At 66.1% G+C, this 27,587-nt stretch overlaps 1 protein-coding gene across 1 annotated transcript in view; it reads right to left on the bottom strand.

The window, feature by feature from the left end:
• Positions 1-8,788: 8,788 nt before the first annotated feature.
• KCNQ1 (potassium voltage-gated channel subfamily Q member 1) overlaps positions 8,789-27,587 on the bottom strand; it is a 283,407-nt gene continuing 264,608 nt past the window's right edge. The window contains exon 16 of the mRNA XM_036281174.1: positions 8,789-9,039. Within this exon, the coding sequence (XP_036137067.1) occupies positions 8,812-9,039 (228 nt within the window). The 3' untranslated portion in view covers positions 8,789-8,811. The remainder of the gene's footprint in view (positions 9,040-27,587) is intronic.

The following is a 27,587-nucleotide window of genomic DNA, read 5'->3' as shown; positions in this document are numbered from 1 at the left end:
AGGGCAGCAGGCACTCCACGAGGGCTGAACGGCGCTCTGCCCCACAGCCCGCTGTCACCTGCCATCAGGATTCAGTTTCCTGGAAGCTGGTGAGGCTGCAGGTGGATTCTTCGAGGCCCGGTGACCCCGAGGCCCGGAGCCGGGGTGTCTCTGAGCCAGGCTGGGCCGGGTGGGGGGGTGGACAATGGGGCCTTTTCCCAGGGGGACAGGGCGGTGCTGGCAGCGGGAACGCAATCTGCTTGCCCCTCAGGCCCCGGGCTGGCTGGCAGGGAGCGGAGCTGTTGGGCGGCGGTGCCAGGCCTTGGCAGGGCTGTGGGAGGCTGGCCAGCCGGGGGCCGGGTAACCGAAGCCACTTGGGCACACGCAAGGTCTTGTGGAGCATTTTCAGGGCACGGCTCTGCCTGCTTCACCTGGAGGCGGGCGGCTGGGGGACAGGCGGGGGGGTGGGTGAGGATCGAGTGGGTGGGTATCAGGGAGCCACACTGACCGGCGCTGGCCCCTGGCCCCCCGTGGCAGCTGGGGCTCTGCAGAAGGTGAGGACAGGATCGCCCTCCTCACTTACTCTGGGAGGGCAGAGGTGCCCTGGTGGTGAGGGGCAGGGTATTTGGAGTCTGCGAGATGTGCCCGATCACTGTGTGTCTGACTGGGGTCCTGCGTCTGTCCCTTGCCCTTTGCAGCGGAGTCGCTCACTGGGGTGTGTGTTCTGCCCACCTGGGTGTGTCCACCTGGCCGCCTGAGGGCAGAGACCCGTGGTACCAGCCAGCAGGGTTGGAGGAGGGTGGCTGGGCCTTGGAGTCCCAGAGGAGACGCACTCTGAGCTGTGGCTGCTCCCCATGAGCCTGAAGGGTCTTTCTGGGGTGATGGGGCCAGCCTGCTCGGAGGTGACAGGGAGCAGAGTCAGGCCCTCTGGGTACAGCTTCAGGGAAGTGGCTTTGGCTCCTGGGGTCGGGGTGGGTGTCCTCGTTCAGCCCTCAGTGACCACACCCTAGAAACAAGTGAATGTCCCTTTGTCGGGGGAGCGGACCGTGGACTGAGAGGCTCCGTGCGGGAGGGCAGAACGGGACGGCCCCTCTGGATGGGCTCCGTGGAGAGCAGGACCAGCTCCGAGAGCCGGCGGCTGCCGTGGGACCGCAGCCCGCGCGCCGCACGGGACGGAACCCAGGGCGCGGCCCACAGGCTGCCCGAGACCCTCCGGCTGGTGGTGGGCGACGCCTGCCCTTTCCCCGCCCACGGACATGGGGTGTTGGGAGCACACGACGAGAATGTTTTCATGTTTATACCTTGAAAAAAAAGGCAAAGGAAGCGGAGCGGGGGACGGAGCGGCGCTGAGAGACGGACGGTGACGGATGGCCCTTTGGGGATGTGGGCCTGAGCCGCCGCAGAACATTCAGGAAGCACCTGCCGCAGGCAGCTCCCTGCTCCGTGCGCAGTCCCCCACCACGCGGGGGGATGTGGTCTCCTCCACGTGGGGTGGGTGGGCACACAGGCGCAGAGAGATGTGGGTGCCCTGGCTTCAGAAGCTCTGAGCCCCCACATCGTGTGGCTCCCGAGCTCCATGTCCCCCCCTGCAAGTGGCGGTTTCCAGGGGCGGCACAGCTGAGACCCTGAGGGGATGTGTCCGAGGCTTCCTTCTGCAGTGGCGGGAGGGAGCCTCTTCTCTCCCCTTCTGTTCTCTGAACTGGGCAGTAATGGTCACCCCGGGGGCCCCCAGGGCACCCCAGGGGCTGAGCTGGAGGCCGGCCAGTCTTGGGGCGAGGACCAGCGCTGTGGGGCTGAGCCCGCGGGCCCCCGCGCCCAGGGCCGGCCAGTCGAGTGGAAGGCCCAGGGCGATTGTCTTTTCTCCCCAAGTCCTTTCGACGCGGTCCTGCGGACGGGGAGGGGATTTGATTAAGGCCCTTTGAAATTACTTAATGACATTACCCACCCTCCTGACAACCCCCTCTTCAGAAAGCCTCTCTGTTGAAGGCCCTTGTCTCAGGAGAACCGTGGTCCCCAGGGCCTGCCCAGACCCCGGCCCGTCAACAGGCAGGGCCTCGGAGGCTCCATCCCCCAAGGGCCTGGGGCGCCCCCACCCAGGGCTGGGGCCTCTCGCAGCACGAGCCTCTCCCCTAGCCGGCCATCCATCTCTGGCCTGTCACTCCCATTGTTTTTGGCAGAGGGGCTGCGCTGGGTCTTCTTGGGCGGGGCCGAGGGCACCGTCGGGGGAGAGAGAGCCACCAGACTGCCCCCCTGAGGCCTCGCGGGCAGGTCCTCTGGCCGAGGGGCACGCCGAGAGGGGGCTGAGACTGCTCCAAGGGCGTCCCGGGAGTGGCGGCATCTCGGCCTGGCTCCAGGATCTGCTCATCCTCTCGGACCCTGGGCCACAGTTGGTGTCCCCAGAGCGTCCGGAGAACCGAGGAGAATGACAAGGCCCTCCCCCCATCGACCGGTCTGTGCTGGGCCAGGCACTGGCAGCGCCCACGGAGCCCTGACTTGCTACGGGGACTTGGATCTTGGGCGCGGTGTAGGACCAACGCCAGCGACAGCCGGGGAGCTCGGGGAACTGTCGCTGTGCTCGGCCGTGAGGCTGCTGCGGCTTCGGTCCCGCTCTCACACGCTCGCTCAGCGCCCTCCTGCAACCTGTGAAGTCTGGGTGCGGTGACCAACCGCAGCTCGGAGAGAGTGAGGGGCTCTGTCCCAGGACACGCAGGATGAGCCGGGCTGAGCCGGGATGGGAGCAAGGAGTCCAGACCCTGACTCTGGGTCTTCCTTCAGCCGACAGTCCGGGGCCGCGCTTCTACCGCGGGCGTGTGTGAGTGTGTGTGCACGTGTGTGTGTCTAGGGGGTGGCAGTGTGGAGGGATGAAGCTCGGAAACAACCAAAGTCATTGGGGTACGAATCGGTAGACCTGTAACAGAGTGTCCTGAGGATCCAATGGGAAGTTTGGAATTTCCCCGTGTGGCCGGGGCAATGGCAGCCTGGTTGGGACCAGGGGGCGTCTGGATGGCCCACCTGGCACTCAGCCACATGGGGAGGACATCCTGGCTCCTCGGCCTGTATGAGCCAGCAGGGGAGTTGTGTTCACACCGCCCGGGAATTTTCTGCATCTTTTCCGTGGATGTGGCCTCTCTCGGCCCGAGATCCAATCCGAGAAGGGCAGGTCGGCGAGGCCGCAGTGTCACGGGCCCAAGCAGGCCGGGCCTCTGCTTTGAGGTCGCTCAGAAAGGTCACACGCTTCCTGCTGGAAACATGGAGGGGTTCCACCGAGCAGAGTGTCAGGGGGCTGAATGCGAGAGGGAGACCTGGGAGGTGGGAGTCGCTGTGGCGTCCAAGAGATGAGATTTCAATCCCCACTCCCACCTGGGTCCCCCCAGAAAGCAGACGCTGGTGAGCTGGGCCCACAGTGGGCGCCGGGATGGACCCCGGCGCTCGGACTGCCCTGGGCCTCTGCTGCCTGCTCAGGCCGAGGCCCAGAGAGAGACGCCTACGCTGGGAAGGGGTGAGGGGCGGAACGGGCACTGCGCAGGGAATTAAGGGCAGACTCAGCCCTTCTGGGTGCCATGGAGGCACCCACTGGGGTGATGGCTAGGAACAGGGGAGCCAGGGTCTGACCACTCTGCTCTAGGCCGAGCTCCCCCCATCTCTTCCTTGCTTGGCGCTGGGGGCTGTGGGGGGCCTGGGGAGGCCCATGTGTTCCCCTGGGGCAGCTGCTGACCCACAGGGGTGCTGGCAGGAAGGTTAAATGACAGAACCAGGCCCGGGAGGTCATAGAGGGACTTGCTGACTGAGAGGAGTCTGGGGCTCAGTGTGGACCCCCAACACCCTGCCACACAGCTAGGGCCTATGGTCTGGGCGGGAGGGGCTGGTGCCCGGGCCTTGGAGACCTTGGCACGGGGCAGAGTGGTGGTCCCTGCCCACGACTGGTCAGGAGCCTACCTTTAGAGACCCCTTTAGGCCACTGTGTCCGGCCAATGCGGGAGCCCGCATGCCGCTGCCCAGGCCTGACAGAGCTGGGCAGCTGGCCGGCGGGGTCGGGGGCCACCTGCTTGGGGCTCATTGGCCGCCAGCCCCAGGCCCCTCTGCCTGTTGCCCAGGCTTCGCTGCACCGTGGGGCTGGGAAGGGCCCGGTGGGGACTGTCCGTGCAGGGGGGCCGGGAGCTGAAGCCCGGGCAGCTCTGGGCGGGGGCACACGTCGGGCCCAGCTGCCCAGCACTGGTGGAGCCAGGCCGGGTCCCCCACTCGAGTGCCTCTCCTGGCCACACGGTTAGGGCCAGAGCCGGGGTGCCGATGGAGGCTGTGGTGAAGCAGAGACATGCTTTCAGACCCCCAGCGAGCCACCGGGTCCGAGGCAAAGGGCAGTCCCAGGACAGCCGGGCGTGGGGAGGGTAGGTGAACGAGGAAGGGTGCGGGCCAGGGCTGCCTCAGACCTGGACCTGCCGGCAGGTCCCCACAGGAGGGGTGCTGGCTCGGGCCCCGGGCGAGGCTGTCTCAGGAGCCCCGCCCATGTCTGCCGTTGCCACCCCCACTGCCCTCCACCGCTGTCTGGCTGCCCCAGTCAAAACACCCGCCTGAGGGCCCAGGGTGGCGGACCTCTCACCCCCAGTGGGCATTGCCTCCTGGTGCCCTGCTGGGCCCGGCAGCCTCTTTCCAAACTCTCATTTTAGCCCTAACTGAACGGGCACTTCCCGAGCGCCCAGTGGGGCCAGGGCCTGTGCCAGCTGCTCGCGGGCCTGAAAGTCCAGCACAGTCCCTTCCCAGGGGTGGCTGGAGGTCACGGCTTCTGACCCAGCCCGGTTGGGGGGCTGCTTGCCAAAAAGTCCTGAGCAGGGAGGGGGCTGCGCCTGCTGGCAGCTCCGGGCCTGACCCAGCAGGGAGAAGCTGTGGGGAGTTCGGCCTGGCTGGAGACACAGTGATGGGCAAGACGGCCGCTCGCTGGGCCTCACAGGCTGGCCTGGGCCTGGGCTGGGCAGTAGGGGCCAAGCCAGGGGGTGCAGGGTGGTGAGCAGCCCACTTGGGTTGCGGACAGCTCGCTCTGGCCCTGCCAGGGTCCTGGGGGGAGGCTGGATGCAGAGGGGCGGGAGGTCGAGCTGAGGGGTCACGCCGCCAGGCAGGGGCGAGCCGGGAAGCGGAGGGCCCGGAACCCGGGCATATCCTGGGCCGTTTCTCCGGCTGCCTTTTATTTTTTTATTCCTCACCAGAGGATATTTTTCTATTTATCATCAGAGAGAGTGGGAGGGAGGGAGAGAGAGACAGAGAGAAACATCGATGTGATAGAACCACACTGACTGGTTGCCTGCCGCACAACCCCAGCAGGGCCGGGACGAACCGCAACCGAGGCGTGCGCCCTTGACCGGATCGAAGGATCGCACCCAGGGCTCCCTGGTCCGCCGGCCGACGCTCTACCCGCTGAGCCAAACCGGCCAGGGCGCCTCTGGCTGCCTTTATTAAGCAGTTGCTGTGGTCGACCAGGCCCTGAGTTTACATGTCTTGGCTCCAGCAGCCCTTCCCCGCCCCCTTGGAGGGCTCTTCCACCGCCCCCTGCAGACAGGGCAGAGGGCAGAGGTGCACCCTCCAGCCCTTCCTCTCCTGGCTCTGGGCCCAAAGCCCAGGAGAACCCCGGGCCGAGCTGACACAGGCCTCGGAGACGGGCCCACGGCCAAGCCCGGTGCCCTGAGGTGCCATCTTCCTGCCGGGCTCTGGAGGGCACGCTCCTGGAGAGACGTGGCCGGAGGAAGTGGGCGCCCCAGGAAGTGGACAGCCTCCCAGCCGCCCCCCGCCCCTCCCCCCAGCAGATGCTCCCAGCACCCATTGGACACTGAGGACCTCGATAAGAGAGCCCTACATGGAGACAAAGGCGGGCTCAGGACGAAGCTCATGGAGATTGTCAGTGTGAGCAGCCGGGCTGCCTGGAGCCCACAAAGGGCGGGGGAGGGGCTGTGAATGGGCCTGGCCTGCACATGCCACCGTTGCCCGGGCGACGGCCCTCTCCCGGAGAGGTCTGCTGGGCCATTGTCCGGGGCACACAGGACGTGTCATACACCAGATGGCCGTGTGCTGTCGAAGTCAGTTATCGGGGGACAGAGTGAAGGAATGCGGCCGGCGCGGCGGGCCGGGGCGCCATCTGTTCCTCAGACCGCGGGCACCGGGCGGGCATTGAGTGCCGGGCCGGTCGGTCGGGCCCAGCCTCCACCGGGGGCTTTAATTAGCTAATTCCATAATTGGGCTTTATTTCAGGTAAATTGCATTTCACACTCGAGAGGGCTCAACGGCCCGTCCAGCAGCGGAGCCCTCGGGTGCTCTGTGCCCCCTGGAGAACACGGGGACAAGGCTGGCTGGGCGCAGGGCCGCGTGGCCCAGGTGGGCGCCCGCGAGGGCAGAGGCGCTGGGGCCAGTTCCTGTGCTGCGGGGGCTGGGCCGGGGGCTCGAGGAGGGCCCTGTTCCCCAGCCAGCCGCTTCCTGGGGTTTCGCAAATATTTACCCAACAAGGAAACAACAGCTTCTGCCTTTCCAGTAATTGTTGCTCCCGCCCCTCCCCTGTGGTGCGGGCTGGGGCGGCCCCAGGCTTGCTTCGCCCCCTCCCCTCCCCTGCGCTGGCCAGTCCCCACGGTGGGGCCAGGCTGGGCTCTGGGGAGCCCCTGGGGGACGGACACACAGTAGGGCTCAGCAGAGGGGGACCAGGTCCGTCCCTCCCTCGGGGCAAGCCGCCACCGCACGAAGAAGCCGGGGTCCCATCCTGACGTGGCCATCCTCTGCTTCCCACGCCCTCAGGACAGTCCCTCCCGATGCCCTAGCCCTGGGGGCCTGGGAGCCGTCAAAGGGTGTGTGCAGGCCCCATCCCCGCGCCCTGGCTGAGTGCGCACCTGTGAGCGGGAGGAGGGGCCTCGCAGAGCCCCGGGGACCCGCCCAGCCTCCGAGGAGCTGACCGGGCCTGAGAGAGCACCTGTACTGAGCTGGGGACACAGAGGCCTGGGGGCAGGCCTGCCCGCACGGGGGCCCCGGGCTCTGGGCCTTCCCTGCACCCTCCGAAATCAAGATTTGGTCTGTGCATCTCGAGCTCTGGGAGGAGGGGCCTGGATGGGCCTCGCTCTCAGCGGGGCTCATGGATCCTCACACAGGGCCAGTCGGGCCCGGAGGAATGATGGAGAGGCCCAAGCGTGTCCCCTAAGGTGGCTGCCCAGGGGTGTGGACTACAGTCCCAGTGCCCACAATTCAACCAGGCCAGGCGCTGGACTGAGTTCTGGGCTCTGAAGAGGTGCCCACCTCCCCAGGGGCTGCTAGGAGAAGGGCGGTGACCATCTCTTGACCATACCCAATGGCCAGGGCCACCCCAGGGGGAAGCCCCAAAGCCACGAGGGCCCCAGTCAGGAGGGACACCGAGCTGACCCACAGCCTTGGCCGGGTCTTGCAGCTTCTCTGGGCTCCGAACCCTGGCTCTCTCCTCTGCGGAGGGGATCGTGAGCTCCCTGAGCAGCAGCCCCTGGACACTTGCCCCCAAGGGGACTGCAGGGTCCTGTCCACGAGGGAGGCCTGGGGGCAGAAAGCTGGACCTCCTCTACTCCCCCGTCCCCTTGAAGGGTCACGAGGCCTGGAGGGTGGCTGCAGACCAAGGGCACACTTTCAACACATGGGGGGGGGAGGGGGTATTCCAGCAGGAGCAAGGCGCAGGGTGGGGCCTGTTCCCGGCCACCTCCTCTCTCTGTGCTCAGCGCATGTGGACAGAGCCGACCACGCTGGGGCCAGGAACAGGCATGGCCAGGCGTCCGGGTGCTCCCGGGGCCCCACGCCAGTGAGCTCTGGGCAGGTGTGGGCAGAGCGAGGGAGCCCCAGCGTGTTGAAGGGTGGCCGCCCTGAGGGAGAACAGGGTTGCCCCCAAGGGGGGTCTCCCCAGGAATCAAGGCGAGAGCAGTGGGGAGACCAGCCCCGTGACCCCACGTTTATTAGGAAAAGCCGGCACAAGAAAGAATCAAAATCACACCGTGAAACTCATTAAAACACAGATTCCAAATCACCACAAATGACTGATTTCTGTGAGCTGGGCTGTCCCGTGGAGGGGCTGGGCGCCCCCGCATGCGTCTGCCCAGCTGCGCGGACCAGGCAGGGAGTGCGAGGCTGCATGGGAGTGGGGTTGGGTGGCCCCCCTTTTCTCCGGAATGGGGAGAAGCTGCCAGTCCAAAGTAGGGCGCCTGTCCACCTCCACTCCATGGGTGGCCATTCTGCCCCAGTGAAGTGCTCTGGGGACAGCAGGGCCCGTCCCTTCTGTTGGAAGCTTGGGCCTTGGCCCATCAAGTAAGCGTCGCTGAAGACTGGAGTCAGGCCCGGGCCGGGGGCCCTGGGAGCAGGGCTCATTGGCACCCCTGTTTGGCATGGGCTGGGCCTGCCCTGCCCTGCCTGTCTCCTCTGGGTCCCCTGAGTCCTGGCTTCAGGCCCAGACAGTGGTGGCCATGGGCCCTCGGTCCCCCTCAGGAAGCACCCTGGGTGGACGTACCTGTCCTGCCTCCTGCCATTCATGGGATGGACCAAGGGCCAGGAGGCCCTGCCCCGAGGGCCCACCTGACCCGGCCACAGGGTCCCAATCACCACGCAAGCAATGTGGGGACCACCGTCTCAGAGCGAAGAGGGGTTCCCAGGCCCAGCCAATCTCTAGTACCCGCTGGCCAGGAAGAGGCGGCCCCAGTGAACCCCCAGCCCAGGCTCGTGCGGCAGCGTGCCCGAGGCCTGGGACAGAGTGCTGCTCTCGCGACCTCTCAGGAGGGGTCCAGATGGGGGCCCCGCTGAGTGGGAGGGGCGGGCGGGGGGCTCCTCCGGGTCTCCCTCGCAGGCCCCAGGCCCCCGTCAGGACCCCTCGTCGGGGCCCCTGCGGGGCACGGTCAGCTGTTCGTAGGTGGGCAAGGCGTTGCTGGGCAGGAAGAGCTCGGGGTTGAGGGGGCCTCGGCAGAGCTGCGCCACGTGGGCCCCGCCCCCGCCGGGGGCCTGGGTGCCCGGGGGGCCACCCTGGTGCAGAGAGAGCAGCTGGTGGAGCATGTCCGTGATGAGCACCAGCCTCCGGTCCAGCTGTGTCACCTGTGGGGACCAGAGCAGAGGTGAGTCAGGCAGCAGCGACACCCTGGCGGGCGCCTGAGGGTCCCCGAGTGAGCGATGCGAGGGTGTGCGGCTGCTCGCGTGTCCGTGTGGGCTCGGGCGGCCCAGCCTGGGCCAGCGTCTGGGCGGAGGCCTGCTCAGTGCCCCTGGGGTGACTGTCTGGGTGCTGTCGTGGTGGGAAGGACGGGTGGCCGGACCACCCACTGACGGGCCAGCGGCAAGAACACGGAGCTGCTATGGGGCAGAGTGTGGCCTGGGGAGGGGGCTCCTCCGGGGTGAGTCCTGCGACCGAGGACAGGATAGGCTGCTGTGGTGGTCTGTCCACCTGGACACCCCGTGGTGTGTGACGTCTGTGCCCAGGGCCAGGTGAGTGGGTGCTGGCTGGCAGGTGGCCAGGCCTCCGCAGTGGGTGTGGCAGTCACCAGCCCTCTTCCCACCGTGGACCCTGAACCAGACCAGGAGGTGGGAGAAGGGAGACAGGGCTGCCCCCTAACCGGAGTCCCTGTGGCAGGTGGGCCCGGCAGCCCTGGTCCCTGCGTCAGAATGGCGGCCTGTGAGGGGGCTGCGCCCTTCCCGGAGGCTGAGACCCAGGTGACCCCTCCCCAGCGTGAAGGCCAGGCCTGGTCTCTGCCTTCTCAGTTGGCACTGGGCCGAGCCCCACCTGTCCCTGGGGACAGCTACACTCCGTGGTCCCATCCCCCAGGCCAGAGGGACTGACCCTCGGTTGGCCCAGACAGGATGGTGAGAGAGCCCTGCTGCAGAGGGGGGAAGGGCTTCTCTGGGGGCTGCACCCTTATTCTCTGCAGAGCTGTGTGGGGACCAGGACCCGCTCCTATACCCCCACCTTCAAGAGGAGAAGGGCCTGGCTCGGGGTCCCCAGCTGGCCCCCTGCAGCCCTCACCCCAGGTTCCATGCTGGAAAGACAGTGTTGGCAGGAGGGGACGAGGGCAGGGGTCCGAGCTGGGCTCAGGTGAGCAAGGTGGGAGGGACACAGGGAAGAGACGTGGTCACACCCAAACCCGCCCCTCTCCTGGCTCGAGACCCCTGGGGCTTCCTCTGCAGCTGGACTGGCCCCCCAGTCCCCCAGCTTCTGTGCCCTGGGAGGCCTGTGGGGGGACGGCCCGGGCTTTGGGGTCCAGCTGGGCCTCGCATGCCGGTGGCTTGACCAAGGCTGGTCCAGGTGCGGCCTGAGGTCACTCAACACCAGACCCCAGCTTGGAGCACCAGCCGGCGTGGCGTCCATCGACGCACCAAACACGTCGCGGGAGGGGTCTGGGGTTTCCTGACCGGAACTTGACGGCACGTGAACACCTGTCAACGTCTCCCGACAAGCACGTGGTGTGGGCTTAGCGGGGTGCTCTCAGGAAGAGGAAAGTGCCCGGTGGCCGGGGTGCGGGGAGCAGTGGGGGCTGCTGGGCGTGGCCGGGGAAGGGGCAGAAGGAGTGGTGAACACAGGGCGGGTCGAGCCCCATGGAGCCCCCCCCAGATCTGCCCCTTCCCGGAGCTCAGCTGGACGCTATGCCCCTCCCCCCCCGGGGGCTGCCTGTTGCGCCCCCCGGCTCTGGTGCTCCGAGTTAGCCTGCCTGCCGAGCCCCTGGGCGCGTCGTGGCCTCTGCCCGCACACCTGGTCCGCCCCGCGGCCCCTCGGGTGGCACGGGCTTGGCCAGGCCGGGAGGCTGCGCCGGGGGCAGGCTGACCCTCGGCTGCTGCGACTTCCTCTCCGGAACGCGGCGAGGCCGCTCTCGTGCCAGTGGCTGTCTCGAGGGTGACGTGAGCCCGTCCACAGAGGAGCCCACGTAAGCAGTGTGAGCAAGACGTGAGCCAGACACTGTTCCCTGGGGCGGGGTCTCGGGTGGGACCAGGGCTCCACCGCTCAGGCCTGTGGGCGGCCCTGAGGGCCCCTTTGCTGGGAGGGCGCTGGGCCAGGGAGACGGTGGGCTGGTCCTCCTGGGTCTTCATGTGTCTCAGAGGGAGGGTCTCTGAGGTCGCCTCACCCTCTTGTCCAGAGCACAGGGGGTCTTTGTCTCACATGCACAGTGACTGGACCCCGCTGAGCGGGAGGGGCGGCCTTGGTCAAACCCAGCTGCAGGGAGGTACGTCTGTGGGGCAGGTGCCCAGGGTGCCCCACTACCCTCAGGGCACGGGGGCCGCGTTCCCCAGGAGCTGCTGGGGAGGTCAGCTTTGGGGAGCTGCAATCTTATCATTATTTGCAATTTGATAGTGAGTGAAAGGCCAGACCAACAAAAGCTCCCTTGTTCCCTGCCTCCCGTCCCCGAGTGCACAGCCTTAGACGTCCTACGGCCCTTGGAAGAGAAAAAGGCCATTAGAGTCACAGCCAGTCAGAGACCCCCGGGCTGCTGGGGAGCAAGCCCTCGGCGACAGGGCTCCGGTTGGATGTGCCGATGAATTTGCTTTCAAACCAAAATCTTGAAAAAGAGTCTTTCGGGGAAATTTTTGCAGAACCTGCTCTGCCTTGATCCCAGCTCTGGACCGGACGACGGCTCGGGTGCCGTGCACCTCGGGCTGTGTCCGCCCACGGCGGGAGCTGGGCACGAGGGGCCAGGCACGCTGAGGCCTGGAGCCCGCTGGGAGGGAGCCTGGGGTCTCTGACTCTAACGCGGGCAGGACCTCCTCTCAGGACAACCCAGGGCCCTTTCTAGGGTCCCAGGGCGAAGGTCACCTCCCTCTTAGCTCGGACACCCACAGAGCCACTCTCATGAGCGATACTCAAAACGTTCGCACCAGGCACTGAACTGCATGCCAGCGAGGTGCTGAGCTGGGGTGCAGGGGGCTGGGGTTCCAGGCTCAGGGCAGGGCAGGCGGGGACAGGCCGTGACACAGCCTCCCTCACCCCACAGCAGCTCCGATCACCCCGACTTCCCAGAACCCAGGCAGCATGGATGCTGGCAGGCGGCACAGGGTGCAGACCTCCCTGGACGGGGCGGTGCGGGTACAGAGGGCCCGTCTTCTCCCTGCAGCACCCGCGTGCCCAGCACTGCCCGCCACTCCTGAGCCCGGCAGACAGGTGGTGCAGCTGAAGTGGGCGGCGGGCCTTGAGGCCTTGACACGGAGGGAGGCGGCGGGGCCAGCACAACCCCGGGCAGGTCCGGAGGGTGTGGGTGAGGACCGTCCAGTGCCCACTCTGGTCAGCCGGGAGCAGTCCCTGTCCAGGCCCCGCCACATTCCAACTCTTCTGGGGGGGGCTGCGCCACCCGCCAGCCCTGCCGCGCAGGGTTCGAGAGGAGCTTCAGCATGGGGTCTGACGAGTGGCTTCTGTCGGGCAGACAGGAGTGACTGTGTCCACCCCACCAAAGAGCCCGGCTACAGGCTGGTTGCAACAAGGGCGGTGGGGCGGCGCCAGGCCTCGGGCCGGGACATCGGGCCGGCCGGACACAGGAAGGACTTACTCCGAGAGAGGTGATGCGGCACCCTGGCTGCTCGGTGGGTTTTGGGTGGTGGTCTGGGCCCCTCTGGGAACTTCGGGGTGCCCATCCCCCCAGAATGCCATGGTCACGCCCCACCCCTGTAGGCACTGTCCCTGGCCCCCGCCCTCACTGCACGCTGCGCCTGGTCAGGGTGGTGGGGTCATGGGCGGCCTTCGCCCCCTGTGCCCTTGGTGATGCTGAGCTCCTGTGTCCAGCTCCCCTCCCTGACCGGACGGGAGGGCCACCCTGACGTGACGGCATCGAGTGATGGCCTCTGGACTGGACACCCAGGCTCAGGCAGGGACAGACCCCGGACCTGTGTGCTCGGCCCTGCTCAGACCCCTGCCCCATCCCGCTCCAGGCCCAGCCCGAGCCCTCCGTGGGCCCCAGGCCCATCCCTGTTCACTCTGGGGCGGCCTTCGGCCCTGCGGCTCGGCTCCCTGGACACTCACCCTCCCAGGTCTCAGCACCTTCCGCCCTGAAGCTCCCCCACCAGGCCCTGCAGCCCCCCCCCCGCCCCCCGCCCGAGCCCGACCGTCTCCAGGGCCCCAGCGCACAGTGTGTCTGCTGCTCTGCTGCTCGGAGCTGTTCTTCACTACAATCAGCTGGGAGCCGGGTCCTCCCCCACTCCCCCAGCTCCAGACTGAACACGGGACACGGGGTGGGTGGGGGAGGGGTCTGACGCCAGAGCTCTGGGGACCCTCCGGAAGGGGGAGGGAGGTGATGCAGGGTGCTGTCTGCGGGGGTGAGCTGCCGGCCCCTCCCCAGAAGAGAGAGCAGACAGGCCTGTGGGCCCTGCCCCGTCTCGGGGCCTCTGCGACTCCTCAGGGCTTGGGAACGCCCCTCCCCCATGGCTGGAGCGCAGGAATAACACCCATAAATCACCTTCCGTGGGGGCTGGATGGTTCTCCAGAGCTGGGTCCGACTGGAAAGGGATCACAGCGCTTCATGATGTCGAGATTTATGGCAGGAGACGTGTGATCGTGTTTGACTTGAGTGCTCCAGCCCTCGGATGGGTTTTACTGCCAGTACCCGAAGGTCGCTCTGCGGGCCTGTGTCCCTGGGCGGAGGGGCCTGTGTCCCCGAAGGTCGCTCTGTGGGCCTGTGTCCCTGGGCGGAGGGGCCTGTGTCCCTGGGCAGAGGGGCCTGTGTCCCTGGGCGGAGGGGCCTGTGTCCCCGGGCGGAGGGGCCTGTGTCCCCGAAGGTCGCTCTGTGGGCCTGTGTCCCTGGGCGGAGGGGCCTGTGTCCCCGGGCGGAGGGGCCTGTGTCCCCGGTGGCCGCTCTGTGGGCCCGTGCACATGGCGCTGTGGGAGCGGATGGGCATGCATGCGGGTGTCTGCGTGAGTGCGGCCCCCTCTGCGGGAGGCCTTGGGGTGAGGACCCGTTTTGGGTGTTTGCGTCTGTGTGGACGCCCAGCAGGGGCTCCGGGTGTTGGGATGGGCTCAGGGACAGGGACAGGCTGCCTGGGTTCATGTCCTGCCTCACTCCAGGCTGACCGCTGATCGGGGCGGGGTCTCAGGAACCTCATCGCAAGCCACATGGGGCAGCACAAGCTGGCCCCCCTCAGCACCAGCCCTAGGACACCCACCGGCACCACGGCCTCTAAGTGACATGCTGGTCCCCCTGCGGCAGCCGGCTGTGCTCTTGCTGGCTGAGCCAGCTCGCCCACGGGACACCAGCGCTCCGAGTCTGGGACATCTTGGTCCCCTGCTCAGAACCCTGGGAAGACACCTCTGAGCTCTGGACAGAGGCAAAGCCCTGGTCACGGCGTGGGGGGCGTGGGGGCCTAGCCTGGCCGCCCTGGTCCAATTGGCTCTTCCACAGGCCTCCGGTCCGCTCCTGCCCACGCACAGGGGCAACTTCCCGGCCCCCATGGCTCATGCCCTCGCCTCGTCCACATTTCTGCTCGAGTCGCTGCTCCCAGAGGCCTCCGGGCTCCTGCGGACCTGCGCCCAGAGCCAGGGGACTCTTCCGAGTTCAGGCCCAGGCGAGGGTCTCCTCCTGAAGGCCCCCGCCCTTGCCCCCAGCCCTGGTTGCCGACACCTCCGCCCGGCACTTGCACGCTTCATGTCTGCGATCGGGGACACCGCCGGGCTGCGTGACCCTGGGCCCTCTGCCTGCCTGGCTCGGGCAGCTGAGGGGCCCTGAGAACAGAGGCCTGTGTGTCTGTGGTCTGGGTCTCTTGAGGTCAGGGTCCAGCTCCCTGGACAGCTCTTCAGGCCTGTGGGGTCTCAGGGGAAGAAGGCACAGTGTGTCCCCCAGCTCCCTAGTACTTCGTAGCAGCCTCGGATCACTTCCCGCCCCCCAACATTGGCTGTACCCCCAGCCTGGTATATTTTCTCTCTGCTCCTCTCTCAAGCTACCTTTGGTTGTTCCCGCTTATCCTGGGTCACCTCCTCTCTCCGAACAGCTTCCCAGGCTGTCCCTTCATCGGTAGCTGGGGACCCCCAGCCCCGTCTGCCCCCGCCTGCCGGCCTCCGGGGGAGCACCCTCCTTGTCCCCTCCCCTGCCAACACTCTCTGCCCAGCCGGAGTTCTTGTTTTCAAATTAGCCAGTTCATAAGATTTTGCACGAAACAGAAGTTCTCCTGGAAAACATTCTCTCTAAAAAGCACAAACATCTCACAGAAACCTCGCCTTTGACTCAGTCACCCCACTCTGGTCCTCCCCAGGTACCTGGCTGAGCGACCCCCAGCGCTGTGGAAACCCGGCCTGGACCGGGGTACGGTGTCCCCCGCGTTCAGCGTGAGGCTTCTGCTCCTGTTTCCGCTCCGTGTTCGAGACACGTCCTCAGCCGGCTCCGGGCGGCCGCGCAGCCGGCGTCCTGCAACCCGGGCAGCACCCTCCCGGGCTTGCCAGGGGACCCAGGGGGGGCGCTGCTCCAGAAACAGCTCTTGGTGGGGGGGCAAGGCCTGCTCCCCCAGGCTCCCACTGCCCTTTCCTTGCGGGGGCATTGGGGGCTCACGGTCCGTCCCCCCTGCCACCCTGCAGGTAGGTGGGGTCCTCCTACTCTGCACTGCTGCCCCCAGACTGTTCTGTGGTCTCCTTTCCAGAGCCCTAGCTGTTGGCTCAGATCTGAGCCCCAAGCCCGCTGCCTCCCTGCTCCCCTCTCAGAACTCTCGTCTTTACCCTCGTGGTCTTCCAACTGTCCGGCCCTGGGCCTCACCTACCAAGGTCCTGACCTGCACCGTTGGCCACCCCCACGGTCACCCCACAGCAGCCTGTACCCCTCTATTGGCCTCCTGCAACCCTGCCTCCACTGTGCATGCGACCCTGGGGACCACTGTCTCCGGCTGAACCCCCCACCCCCCGCTGCCCCGTCACCTCCCCACTCCACGGCGTCAGGGAGACACTGGACTGCACCCAGTGTCCCCGGGCCTCGCCTCAGCTCCACGCGCGCGGGCCTCGCTCCCCGACACTGGATCTACACGAGGCTGATGGCAGCCCACATCCAGCCCAGGGCCTCCCTGACTTCAGGGCAGGAGGCGCGGTGGCCCCGCTGTGCCCACTGCCCCCCGCTGCCCTCCCGGTCCTCTCGCCTCCCTCCTCTCCCAGCCCCTGCACCCCCTCTCTGACGCCACTCCCCACTGACCTGGAGGAGAGGCGCCTGGCCATCTGCCTGTCCTGAGTGTGCCCAGGTGGCTCAGCATTCTCTCCCCCAAATCCCCACATGCCCCACCTCCCGAGATGAGCTCTGGCGAGTCCCCCCACAACGGAACAAAACCCCTCTGCCATCTGGGCTGCCCCAGTCCCTGCTGGGAGTGCCCACCACACTCCCACGGCCCCCCACGTATATCTCCAGCCTGGGCCCCAAAATTACACTGACCCGCTCCTGGGCATCTGGGGGGCAGTGCGTCCTTCCTGGACCGGACGTCTCTCCCCAGTCTGTCCCACTCAGCTGAGAGGTCCGGCGGGGACGCCAGGGCCCCTGACCCTTCCGCTCACACCTCCCTCGGACCCGGGTGCAGAGGCTCCGAGCGTGGTCAGGACTGGAGACCCCAGGGCCCAGCACATCCACTGGGCCTCCGCCCACACAGCATCTCCCAGATGCCACCCTGGCCTCCCACCTGGTCTCCATGGCTGCTCTTGGCCCAGGAGAGGGGAGTTAAAACAGGGCTCCCTTTGCCCTCAAAGCCGAGGGCAGGGTCACGGCGGTGGTTCGGGGCCTGTCACGGTCTGGCCGTGTCCTCCCACGGCCCTGCTCACTCCGTCCAGCCCGGTCCTGCCTTGGGCCCCTTGCGACGGGAGGCAGGGGCTTTCTCCACAAGCCCGGGCGGCTCCTGCCCTGCATGAATGTTTCCCGGGGTGCCCCCTCGGGCGCCCAGCAAGCCCCGACGCTGTCCCCACCTTGGGGCTCGTCCCGGTGTAGCTGACTTGCTTTTCTGTCTCTGCGCTGGGGCCTTCTCCAGGGTGGGGCTTCTGCTTTTTGTATGACAGCGGCCAGCCCAGCGCAGGGCACACAGTGGGTGCCCAGCAGAGGTTGGCAGAGGGAGTGGGGAACTTCCAAGAGCTCAGCACTGTCCGGGTCAGCCCCAGGAAGGGCGATCAGCAGAGGGGCCGAGGGGCCGAGGGGCTTGGCCTGCGTGTGTGTGGGTGTGACTGTGGACTGGCACGCAGACTTCCATCGGAGCGGCGCTGGCCCCACGCTGGGAGTGGGTGCAAGCTGGGAGCTGGGCAGGGGGGCGAGAAGAGCAGGGTACAGTCAGCCAGCTCCAGGCCAGGAGGCCCTGCCTGCCCTCCAGGTGCCGGGGTGCCCAGCCCTCCTGCCTTCCCACCGAGGCCCTGGCCGGAGACAGCAGCCTGTGCCTTAGCCGGCCAGGGCCAGGCTTCAGCTGCGCTAATCCACTCGGGTGGGCAGTCCCCGGCCCTCCCCCCAGCGCAGCCCCCTCGGGTGGGATCCCTGAATTAGCCTTCCTGAAGCTGGAAGCAAGTTGGAGGCTGGGCCCCAGGGGCTCTGGGCTGCAGTCCCAGATGGGGGCTGGGCGGCCAGGCCTGGAATCTGGGATCCAGCCCCTTTCCTGGCACCTGGAAGAGCCTGGAGGGGAGGGAGATGCTCGATGGGCCCTGGGCGGAGGCTGCAGCCCCTCCTGGGAACCTGCCCTCCTGGTGAAGGGGCACTGGGGGTGGCTGGGGGGCTCGGGCTGCCTTCCCCACCTCCTGGACATGACAACACTCCTAGCTCGAGAACCCCGGAGCCAGAGGCCCCTCAAGCCGCCCTCCCTCCACTGTGGCTCCCTCCCACCCCTGCATGCACAGGCTTTGGGAAGGGGAGCTGAGTCCCTGCAGCCCAGCCCCCAGCCCGCCTGCTGCGCTGGGGGAGCTGAGCAGGTCGCCCCGAAGCGTGGAGCTCCGCAGACTGGCCAGCCCCCCCCAGGCTGGAGCTGGGGCAGGAGTGGGCAAGCAACTGCTCGAGGCCTGAAGGCAGGACCAGCTGGCGAGACCGGGCATGTCTCCTTCTGGCCCTCCACCCACCGAGAACAATGAGGGGCCCTCCAGGGTCACCGGGCCTTGGCCCCCACTTTCCCCTGCCTCCTGCCTTGCTGGGCTCCCCTGCCCTGAGTCCCTCACTGTCCTCGGCTCAGCTTGGGGCGAACACCTCCCCACGGCCCACCCCACATGGACACACAGATGTTCAGTGACACGTGGGGGGCGCCAAGCCTCTGCCCACCCCGCCGGGGCCAGCCCTGGCCGAGCTCCATGCGGCTCAGCAGGCTGCTGCACCCTGCCCCCACCGAGCCCACTGCACGGGAAGTGGGTGAGGAGTGGGCGGGCAGGAAGTAGCTGGGGTCCAGGCCAGGCCCCAGCGCTCCCTCCGCTCGCGGCACGTCCTGCTTCCAGGCCCCTTATCAGCCCAGCGGACATTCCCAGCCCTCCCCCTGCCCCTCCCGGCCCACCGCCCCTGCGGCCCCTCTCTGGGGGCTTTGCCCTTGAGGTTCACAACCCCCTCCCCCGCCCCTGGCCGGGCACAGCCCAGGCTCAATCACGTGCACATGGGGGACTCAGCCTCTGGTCACCTCCGGCTCTGGAAGACGGGGTGCGAGGGGCGCCCCACAAGGCCAGGAGGTCAGTCCGCCCTGCACCCCCTGCCCGCCCTGCCCGCCCTGTGGCCCTGCCCAAGCCCGGTCCTCCCCGCACCGAGGCTCCTTGTCCCCAGGGGAGGGTTTTTGGGAGGCTGCTTACGTCACTGATGAGCCATAGGATGCTGGGACTAGGGTAGGTGGGTGCCCGGGGCAGCCCCCCGAATGGCAGGCATGCCCAAGTGCCTACTCCGGGGCTCAGATGACCCACTGATCCAGGTGGTCCTCAGAGAGGCCCTGCGGCAGGCAGGGCACCAACCCCAAGGGTTCCAGGCTCCTGGTTGGGGCACGGCAACCCCAGGGGGCTGGGGCCTGTGGGCAGGTGGGGGACACGACTCTCGGCCTCTGCCTCCCCACCCCCCAGCCTGGGTGGAGAACAGAAGGGCTGTGGGCGAGGGTGGGCCACCTAGACTGAGAGTCTCTGGACACAGTGGCCTCCCTCAGCCCCTTGCCCTGGGGCTCTCGGGTCCCAGCCCATAGCAGTGGTCACCGCAGGGCTCTGGTGCCCTTGGGCCTCGAGTCTACTGGCTTCTCTGGAAGCCCACAGGCCCCCCACCGCTCAGGGAAGGGAGAGGGGCCCTGTCCCCTGTCCTGCTGCACGCCCCTTCAGGGGCTCCTGCCGTGGTCTCTGCTGCACATGAAGCCCCCGACCCCGCACGCCCCCGCACTGCGAGGCCTGGCAGCTTCCTGTGCGCCTCCTGACTCCAGCATGGTGGAGGAGGGTCCTGTCCCCGCCTGGTGGGCAGGGGGCAGCAGCCTGTGCTGCCCGGCGTACCTGCCGCCTCAGCCGGAGGCACCTGCATGGGGACACTTGGGGAGGGAGAGGGCACTGGACCGGGTCAAAATGGAGAAGCAAAGAGGGTGCTCTCCAGGAGGGCATTGTCCCCACCCCAGTCTCCAAACCCAGACCCCTGGCCAGCCTGCTGCTGGGTCCTGTGTGGGGACAGGCCACCCTCACTCTCTCCCCTGAGCTCTCAGGCAGGGTCATCCCCTTCACACCAAAGCCGACCTTAGGAAGCTCGGCTGGATCCCTAGGTGTGTGGCCATGTGGCCAGGGTGCTGGAGGGACAGGTGTGGGGTGTCCTTGGGAGGCCTGAGAGCAACTGAGCCGGAAGGGGGTCCCAGGAGGCCCACCATGCTCAGAGGTGAGCGGAAGGGCGGGGAGGCCTCCACCCGGGAAGGAGGCGCTGGGCCGGCGGGGCCTGACCTAGGCTGATGAGAGACGCAGCCTCGTCCTGCAGCCCCCAGCCCACCCTTCCTGCTCCGGGGCCAGAGGACCAGCACCTGGGACACGGGGCGCCGGGTGGGAGAACCCTACTGACCAGACTGGGTGCGGCCTGCAGGCCTCCGGGAGGGCTGGTCGCCCACTGTCACAGCCTGGAGGTCCCCCACTTGGGCCTGGACCTGGGGGCCTTAGAGACCATTCCTGGTACCACTTAGGTTACAGCTCTGGGGGACCCCCTGACCCCCAGCAGGAGCCCAGGTTCTCTGTCACCCGAGTTAAAGGTGGGGACGGAGTACCCGTGGTGAGCCCTCCTCTCTCCCACCGCCCTGTCCTGCGCGGCCCCAGCCCCCAGCTACCCAGAGGGCTCCTGCCAGTGTCCCTCCCCTACCTTCCTGCTCTTTCCCACACCCGCACCCCCAAAATTCCCAGCTCCTAGGTGAACCCCCCACAGGGCATCATTGGCCTCCCTGTTGGCCTCACCAGCCCTCTCTCACCCTGTTCTGGAGTTTTCAGCCACCGCCAACTGACCTGCTTGCCGAGCTGCCCCCCAATTCCCCACCTTGGAGGCACCCCCGCCCTCTCAGCTGCCCCTTAGCTGAGCTCGGAACCCTCCACCCCTGCAGGCGCCATTGCAGTGCAGACATCAGCAGGGGTGCCTGCTATGGAAGCCGAGACGAACATTTCATTTCCACAGCCCTGTTCGAAACCTGTTTGCCACAAAGGACACCCTCCCAGCGCAGTCACATTGCAGTTCTAGGCTAACTACTGTTATGTAAACAGTAGCTGTGTGTGTAAACACGTATGCAAACTACTGTCATGTACGTAAACATTGTGCCACTCTCTATCACTGTGTACGTGCTGTTTCCAGCGGAGTCACGGCGTCTTCTAAGACAACCGCTTTTCCATTTCCCTGGGGTTAAGAATTGCCTTTATGTTTTGCTTACTTCTTACCACAGTTGTCACTAGTTCATTCTTGAACTCTCTGCCAGAATTGTAAAGCGTCTCTTCATCTTGTTGAGAACGTCAGCAATCTACCTAGAGTCCCAAGTAACTTTCTTTCTTCTTCTTTTTAAAAAAATCCTCACCCGAGGATATTGTTCCATTGATTTTCAGATAGAGTGGGAGAGAGGGAAGGAGGGAGGGAGAGACACATCGACTGGTTGCCTCTCACATGACCCCGACTAGGGCTGGGGATCAAAACAACCGAGGTACATGCGCTTGACCAGAATCGAATACTCGACTCTGTGGTCCATGGGCTGATGCTCTAACCGCTGAGCCAAACCAGCCAGGGCCCAAGTAACTTTCTGAGAAAAGGCACGTGGTAGGTAAAACTTGACTGTGCATGTACGAAAATGCCTGTATTCTACTCTCCAACCTGCGAGTTTGACTGGGTATGGAATTCTAGATTGGAAATGATTTTTCCCCCCTCGGAAGTTGAAAGGCATTTGTCCATTATGTGCTGACTTCCGTCACTGCTGTCGAGAAATCTGATGTCCTCTGTGTGTGACCCACTTTTCCTCCCTGGAATCTGAGAGTGTCTCCTTATTTGCTGGTGTCCTGAAATCACAATGACGTGTCCTGATGAGGGCATTGTGGGAACTGAGGAGCGGAGACAGTAAAGGTCTTACTGTTTAGCACAGGAGCATTCACTGAGTTTTCATCATGAAGGCTCATCCTCCACCCACAGCTGCTCCTGGTGCCCCCAAATTCAGAATCTCCCAGGTTCAGCTTCTCTGGGGACTAAACCTCCCGTCTTGAGCCAGGCTGAGAGCCAGACAGTACTTGGCTTCATTGGCCTCATAGGCTGCGGGACGCCTGAGGAGCATCTGTTGCTCAGACCGATCTTCAGTGAATGTCTTCCTGTCTGCAGTCCTGCCCGGCCCCCGCTTTGAGGACACCTGGGGATCCCATCCTCCAGCCTGTCCGGGGTTTGGGCTGGGAGCTCTCTCATGCTTGGTGGTTCTCCTCTCCTACAGCCTTGTGTCTGCATCCCTGGTCTCCACTGGCCCTTCTGCTTCCCAAATCCCAAACTTTTGTCAACATTTTCTGGGGTCTCGTCTTCTCTCATGACCGCCTCTGCGATCTACACCGTAACGTTGTTTCATGCCTTTCTGTCCTTCCGGCAGGAACTGGAGGGGGTGGAACTTATGTTATTTTGCCGCATTTACCCAGAGGTTGCATATACACTTTTCAGCCTTTTCACCCGGACTTTCGTCCCTGACATCCCAGGGCTCCAGCTACCGGTGACCTCCCGGTGGCCCCTTCCTCCCCTGGCCCTGGCACGGCGGTCGTCCTGCCCTGTGTACTCCAGGTGGACGCTCCCTCTGTTGTCCAGCTCACCACGGTCACATGCTGGTGGGTCCTGGTTCGAACCCTCGGGGCCAAACAATTCACGGAGCCGGGGCCCGGGCCTCACCACAAGGTGTCTTAGAAGAGTCTGGAACGTCCTATTCCCCCAATGTCTCCCCCCTGAAAATGGCAGTGTCCCCTCCTTACACCCAGTTTAACCTGAGTCCTTTCTATCCAGCCTCCAAACCACTGTGCAGTTTGCCCCGGGGCCAAGGTGGCTAACGTCCCCAGAGCCGTTTTCTCCTTTTTAACCAACAGAACCTGGAGCTAAACGAGGTTCTGGCGGCCGGAACAGGGAGGTGGTTTCCCAGGGCCCGACAGTGACTCGCGATGTGTGTTCTATTCTGGTCAATGACGACAACGGGGGCTAACGAAGGTGGCTTCTGTGCAGGGGCCCTTCCCTTCTTCCTGCTGCCGGGATGCAGACACGATGGCAAGCACAGGAGCAGCCCCTTTGCTGCAGACAGTGGAGAACACAGAAGGGCCATGGTACCATGCTCCGGTACCGTGCTCTGTGCACTTCAGTCCTGGGTGCTTCCACTCGGCGGGAGCCCCCGGGGTGGCACAGTTCACTCTCGACTAGGCGACCACCAGTGTCCCCTCAGCAACACCTGGAACCCATCCCCATGTCCTGAATCTTGTCTGTCACTGCACTCTGGGACCTCCACCCCTTCTTCACACAACTCAGACTCATGTCGATCTGGGCCCGTCAGCTCTCAGCCTGAGATCCTCTGGTGGCTTCTGATCAACTGAAAAGAAGTCCAAACACCTGAGGGGGCAGCCGGGCCCTGACCTGGCCCCTGCTGGCACGGTGCCCCGCCCTCACTCCGTCCTGCTCAGCTGCGTCCCACAGGCCCGGTGTCACCCACCCCAGACGCTCCAGCCTCTCTCCCGCCCGCGGTGGGCACTTGGCAAAGGGTTGCCGAGCGACTTCGCGAACGGGCAGTGAGTGAGGCAGTGAACCTTCTTCTTGACTGAACCCTCACCGGAGGATCTCAGAGAGAGAGGCACCATGTGAAGGAGAATCATTAACCGGTTGTCTCCCAGTACACTCCCCGACCAGGGATCGCACCCACCACGTGGGCGTGTGTCCTGACTGGTGCCCAGGACGACGCTCCGACCAACAGGGCCACCGGCCACGGCCCAGGGCCTAAGGCCGGAAACAGGAACGTCAGGGCCCAGGCATCGGAGGGGCCCGGGGTGCTCGGGCAGCCCTTGCTCTGCTCCCATGTGTCCGGCTCGCCCCATCCCATTGTTTCTGCCCCTGTGTGACCACCTTGGGGACCCCGCAGACCGCCGCTCACTCGCCCCTGCCCCAGCGCCTGCAGGCTCCTGTCCCGCGCCCTGGACGGCGCTCCCTGAGGGCGGCTCTGTGAGGCCTCCCGCGCCTGGCGCACAGTAGGGGCTGGAGCCCCCGGTCCCTGGGGGAGGCAGCGCTGGGACTCTGCCATGAGCGACACCCATCTCCTCTCCCTGGGGCCCACGGGCGGGGGGCTGGGGTGCCGGGCCACTTGCACACTGTGGGTGCTCGGCCGCACATCTGCGGGGTGAGAACCGCAGGCGGGTGGGAGGCCCGGGGCCGGCGCGCCCTGAGCCGCGGTCCTCCCGGTTTCCGTGCCGGTCTCTGCGTAACCGCACAATGGTTTCCACGGGCGCTGCCAAGTGGCGCTGCTGAGGCTGGCCACGGGTCCGAGCCCCGACAAGCCTGTCTGTCAGGCGACCCTGGGAGCTGGGCGCCCACATGGTCAGGCTGCCCTCCTGCTCCCTGGTCTCCACTTCTTCACTTTCCAGCGGCTGAGCCCTCTCTCCTTCCAAGTCACAGCTGATGTGAGATGTGGCCTTAAAACGCAGCTGACGCGGAACAGGCAGCAGTCCCTCGGAGAGGCTCTGCCACGCTGGATGGCCCCCCGCCCCCCAATAATTACTCAAGACATGGGAAAGAGCCAGGCCCGGTTAGGTAAGAGGCCGCTCACCCCGGAGAGTTATAACTCACAGGCCGTCCACATGGTCTCCGCAGACAACAGAATCGTTTCCAGGATGGTGGGGAGGGCGAGGCTCGGGGAGAGGGTCCGGGCCAGGAGAGGCCGACACTGGCTGAGGGGTGGTCCAAGGAAGGGCCTCCCGGGGGCCCCGGGGAAGCAGGGGGAACAAGGGAGCTGGGGAAGCATCTGAGGGAAGCGCTTGTCCTGCCCCCTCCCTGCTCTGACCCCCACTTTCTCCCCACTCCCTGGAACACGCGTCCACCCCGGTCCCGTCCGGCACCCACGAAGCATGGGAGACGCTCGCTCCCACGGAAGTGTGGATGACTAACCGCACTGGGCACCCCCTTCTCTGAGGAAGACGACTGTGTTTACTGCCCACGGCCACGGTGCGGGACTCCCTCCGGGGCAAGTCCACACACTTCCCGTGGCCCCCACCCCGGCCTCACAGAGTGGACGTTCAGAGAATATCTGTCGAGGACAAGGACATCCGACCTGATGGGGGAGTCACTAGCGCACAGTGGGGCCCTGGCGGTGAGCCCCAGGGGGCTGGCAGCGGGCGCGGAGGGGGCTGGCTCCGCTCAGTGCCGCTGCCCCGAGGGAGGCCGAGCGGAGGCAGCTGGAGGACGCAGAACGTGTGGGCTGGCAGGGCCCCCCTGTCGGTCTGGGTCTACACCCTGGCACCCTGGCCGCTTGCCCACACCCAGGAGCTCAAGGTCCCGGCTGCTGAGGAGGGGGGTCCACACACGCTTGGCCTTGGCCCCGCCTTCGAAAGGCGCTGACTCCCCCCTCTCCGGGTCTGTTTGCTGTGCTTGGCTCTGGGGACAAGGCTACCCCCTCTCGAGGTCCCTCCGACCTTGGGCTCCGCCCTGAGGCACTGTCCCCACATGTGGTGCTGGAGCCACCATGGCTCCCCCCAGGGACCTCCTGCTTTGACGGCCACCCAGCCGTCCCGAATGTCCACCTCCTCATCCGGTCAGGCCACCGGAACTGGTGGGCACTCGGTAGGTGCCGGCAGGGGGACCCGGGACTCGGGTGGCGGGAGCCGTGTTCCCGACAGGTGTGGTGCGCGAGGGCGGAGTGCACGCGGAGGTAGCTCGAGTCAGACCGAGCACGGGGCCCCACGGCGTGGCCGTTCGCGTCCTCTGGGCGGCAGGGGCACCCCTTCTTCCAGCCCCCGCCCCAGGCCTCCCGTGCCAGCCTGTCATTCTGCAGCCCCGCCTTTCCCCTCCCCCACAGCCTCATGCCCGGTCACCTCAGCCACACCCTGTCCTCAGGTGCTGTGTCCATGCCGAGCAGCGTCCAAGGGCTGGTGTCAACTCTGCCCTCTCCGGGGAGCCTCCCTCCCTGACGGCATCGGGCGCCCACGCGGTCTCAGACGTACATGCCAGCTTCTGCCGGGTTCCTGCAGCCTCCCCTCCCCCACTGCACGGCTGTCCAGAGCCTGGGGCCTTCCTGAGGACACCCCTCTCTCAGCCCCTTATCCACCCACTGCTCAAGCCTGAGGATTTCACCTCCTCCGTGCACCTGACAGCTGCCCTTCTTCCTGCCCCCGGGCTCCCTCTGTCCAGGGCCTCGCTGTGCCCTCACGAGGCTCCCCATCCCCTCTGGTCCCACGATCACGTCCCAGCCTCACAGGGGCACTTGTGGGAAGAGTTAATTCAGCGTGTGTGCACGTGCGTGTGTGCACGTGTGTGCGTGTGTGCGTGTGCGCGTGTGTGTTTGTGAGAGCTTGCCGAGCATCACCCTTATTTAGACTCAACCCACCATGAAGTCCAGGCCCGGCCTTAGTGCCATGGTTCTCCCCCAGTTTCCTAGCAACGCTAGGACCCCCCGGGGTACCAGGTCGACGTCTGAGCCCGCCCTGTTCGCTCTCCTGGGGGACGGAGCCTCCTGGAGCGGCCGCCCCCTCAGGATCACGCCGCCTGCCCTCCTCTGTCCTGCTCGGCGGGAGGGTGTGCTCCGGAACTTCCCAAGGAAAGGTGTGGAAAGTAAGGTTTATGAACCCCCGTGTCTGAAGATGCCTTTGCGGTAACCTCACCCCGACAGGCTTTTCAGCTGGGGGTAGAATTGCAGTTTGTTAGAGGGGCAGCTTGGTGAGTCTTTTCCACGGCAAGCCAGCCCACTCCGAGGCCCCGGTCTGGGAGGTCGTCCGCGGGTTTCCGCAGAGGCTCCTGGGGTGTCCTGGCCGGACAGGGGGCCCTGGTGGCGGACTTGGGCCCAGGGTCCTGGTGGGCCCTGCTCTCTCCCGTCCCTCCTCGGCCGTCTCTCATCCCCCTTTCTGGAGCGACTCGGAGTTGGACATCGGATCTCCTTGGACGGCGTCTCCGGCTTCTTGGCTGCAGCCGGCTGTTTTCCATCGCTCTGTCTTTCTCCCGCGCCGGGAGATTTACTTCCATCTTTTCCTGCGTTTTTGCTCGGCAGCATATACTTCACGTCTCCGAGAGCTCTTTCTGGGTCTCTGGCTGCTTCTCTCCGAGCATCCTGTCCTGGCTTAATGATGACATTATCGTTCAGAATTTCAGAGCCATCTTGTAAACGCAAACGTTTCCCATCAGCTCTGTGGCCCAGACGCCCCCCGGGCGCCCCGTCCTCACGCCACGCGCCCCACCAGCCCCGGCCCGCACTGCGCGCTCCCTCGCTCCGCTCTCTGCCTTGGCCCGGGCGCAGCCCCACGAGCCAGGCCCGGTCCTCCTGCCTCGGGGCCTTGGTACGTGCCACCCGGCTGGGAGCGCCCTCCGGCCCTCTGCTCAGTCTAGCTGGTTTCCACTCCGGCTTTGTGTGCGCCTGCAGCTGCTTCCTCAGGATGTCTCTGCCGACTTCCTCGACGGGGTCACAGCCCTGCTATGTGGCCCCCTTGTTCCCTCTCAGCCTTCGGCGTGAGCTGCCTATGCGCCTGTCCCCACCGCCTAGAGGGCAACCCCCACAAGGGCAGGCTCCTGCCCGCCGGCACCGAGCCGGGGCTCAGACCAGCGTCCTGACCCGTGGTGAGCGGCCCTCACCCTCTGGGTGCACGCGGACGGCCCCAAGCCCAGCTCCCGAGGCTCCGGCTCCTTCCAGGTGGCTTCGGGGCCCCCCGCGGAGCTTTCCCAGCTTCTAGAGCTGCCTGCACGCCTGCCGGGGTCCTCCCTCCAGCGCCCCCCGCGGCACGGCATCACCCCGCCCTCTGACCTTCCCTTGGGGTGACATGGGGCTCTGGACCATCTCAGGTGACTTCCCATCTCAGGATCCTAAACTGCACCTGCCCGGTGCTCGTGCCAGGAGGTCGGGGTGCTGCGGACTAGGGCAGGGGCAGCTCCGGGGCTCACCGGCCGTGCGCAGCAGGGGTGTGTTTCCCGGGGGGCATGAGGCTTTCTGGAGGAAGCTCCTCTCCGGAGCCGCCTCAGAGACCAGCCAGGTGAGGGGGAGGTTCAGGGGCAAAGAGGTGAAGGTCAGCGAGAGGGTGCGGCTCTGAGTGGCTTCAGGGGGCTTCCAGA

Source organism: Molossus molossus, unplaced genomic scaffold, assembly GCF_014108415.1.
Source record: "Molossus molossus isolate mMolMol1 unplaced genomic scaffold, mMolMol1.p scaffold_m16_p_31, whole genome shotgun sequence".
Lineage (NCBI taxonomy): Eukaryota > Metazoa > Chordata > Mammalia > Chiroptera > Molossidae > Molossus > Molossus molossus.
This window is presented reverse-complemented; position numbering and strand designations above follow the sequence as displayed.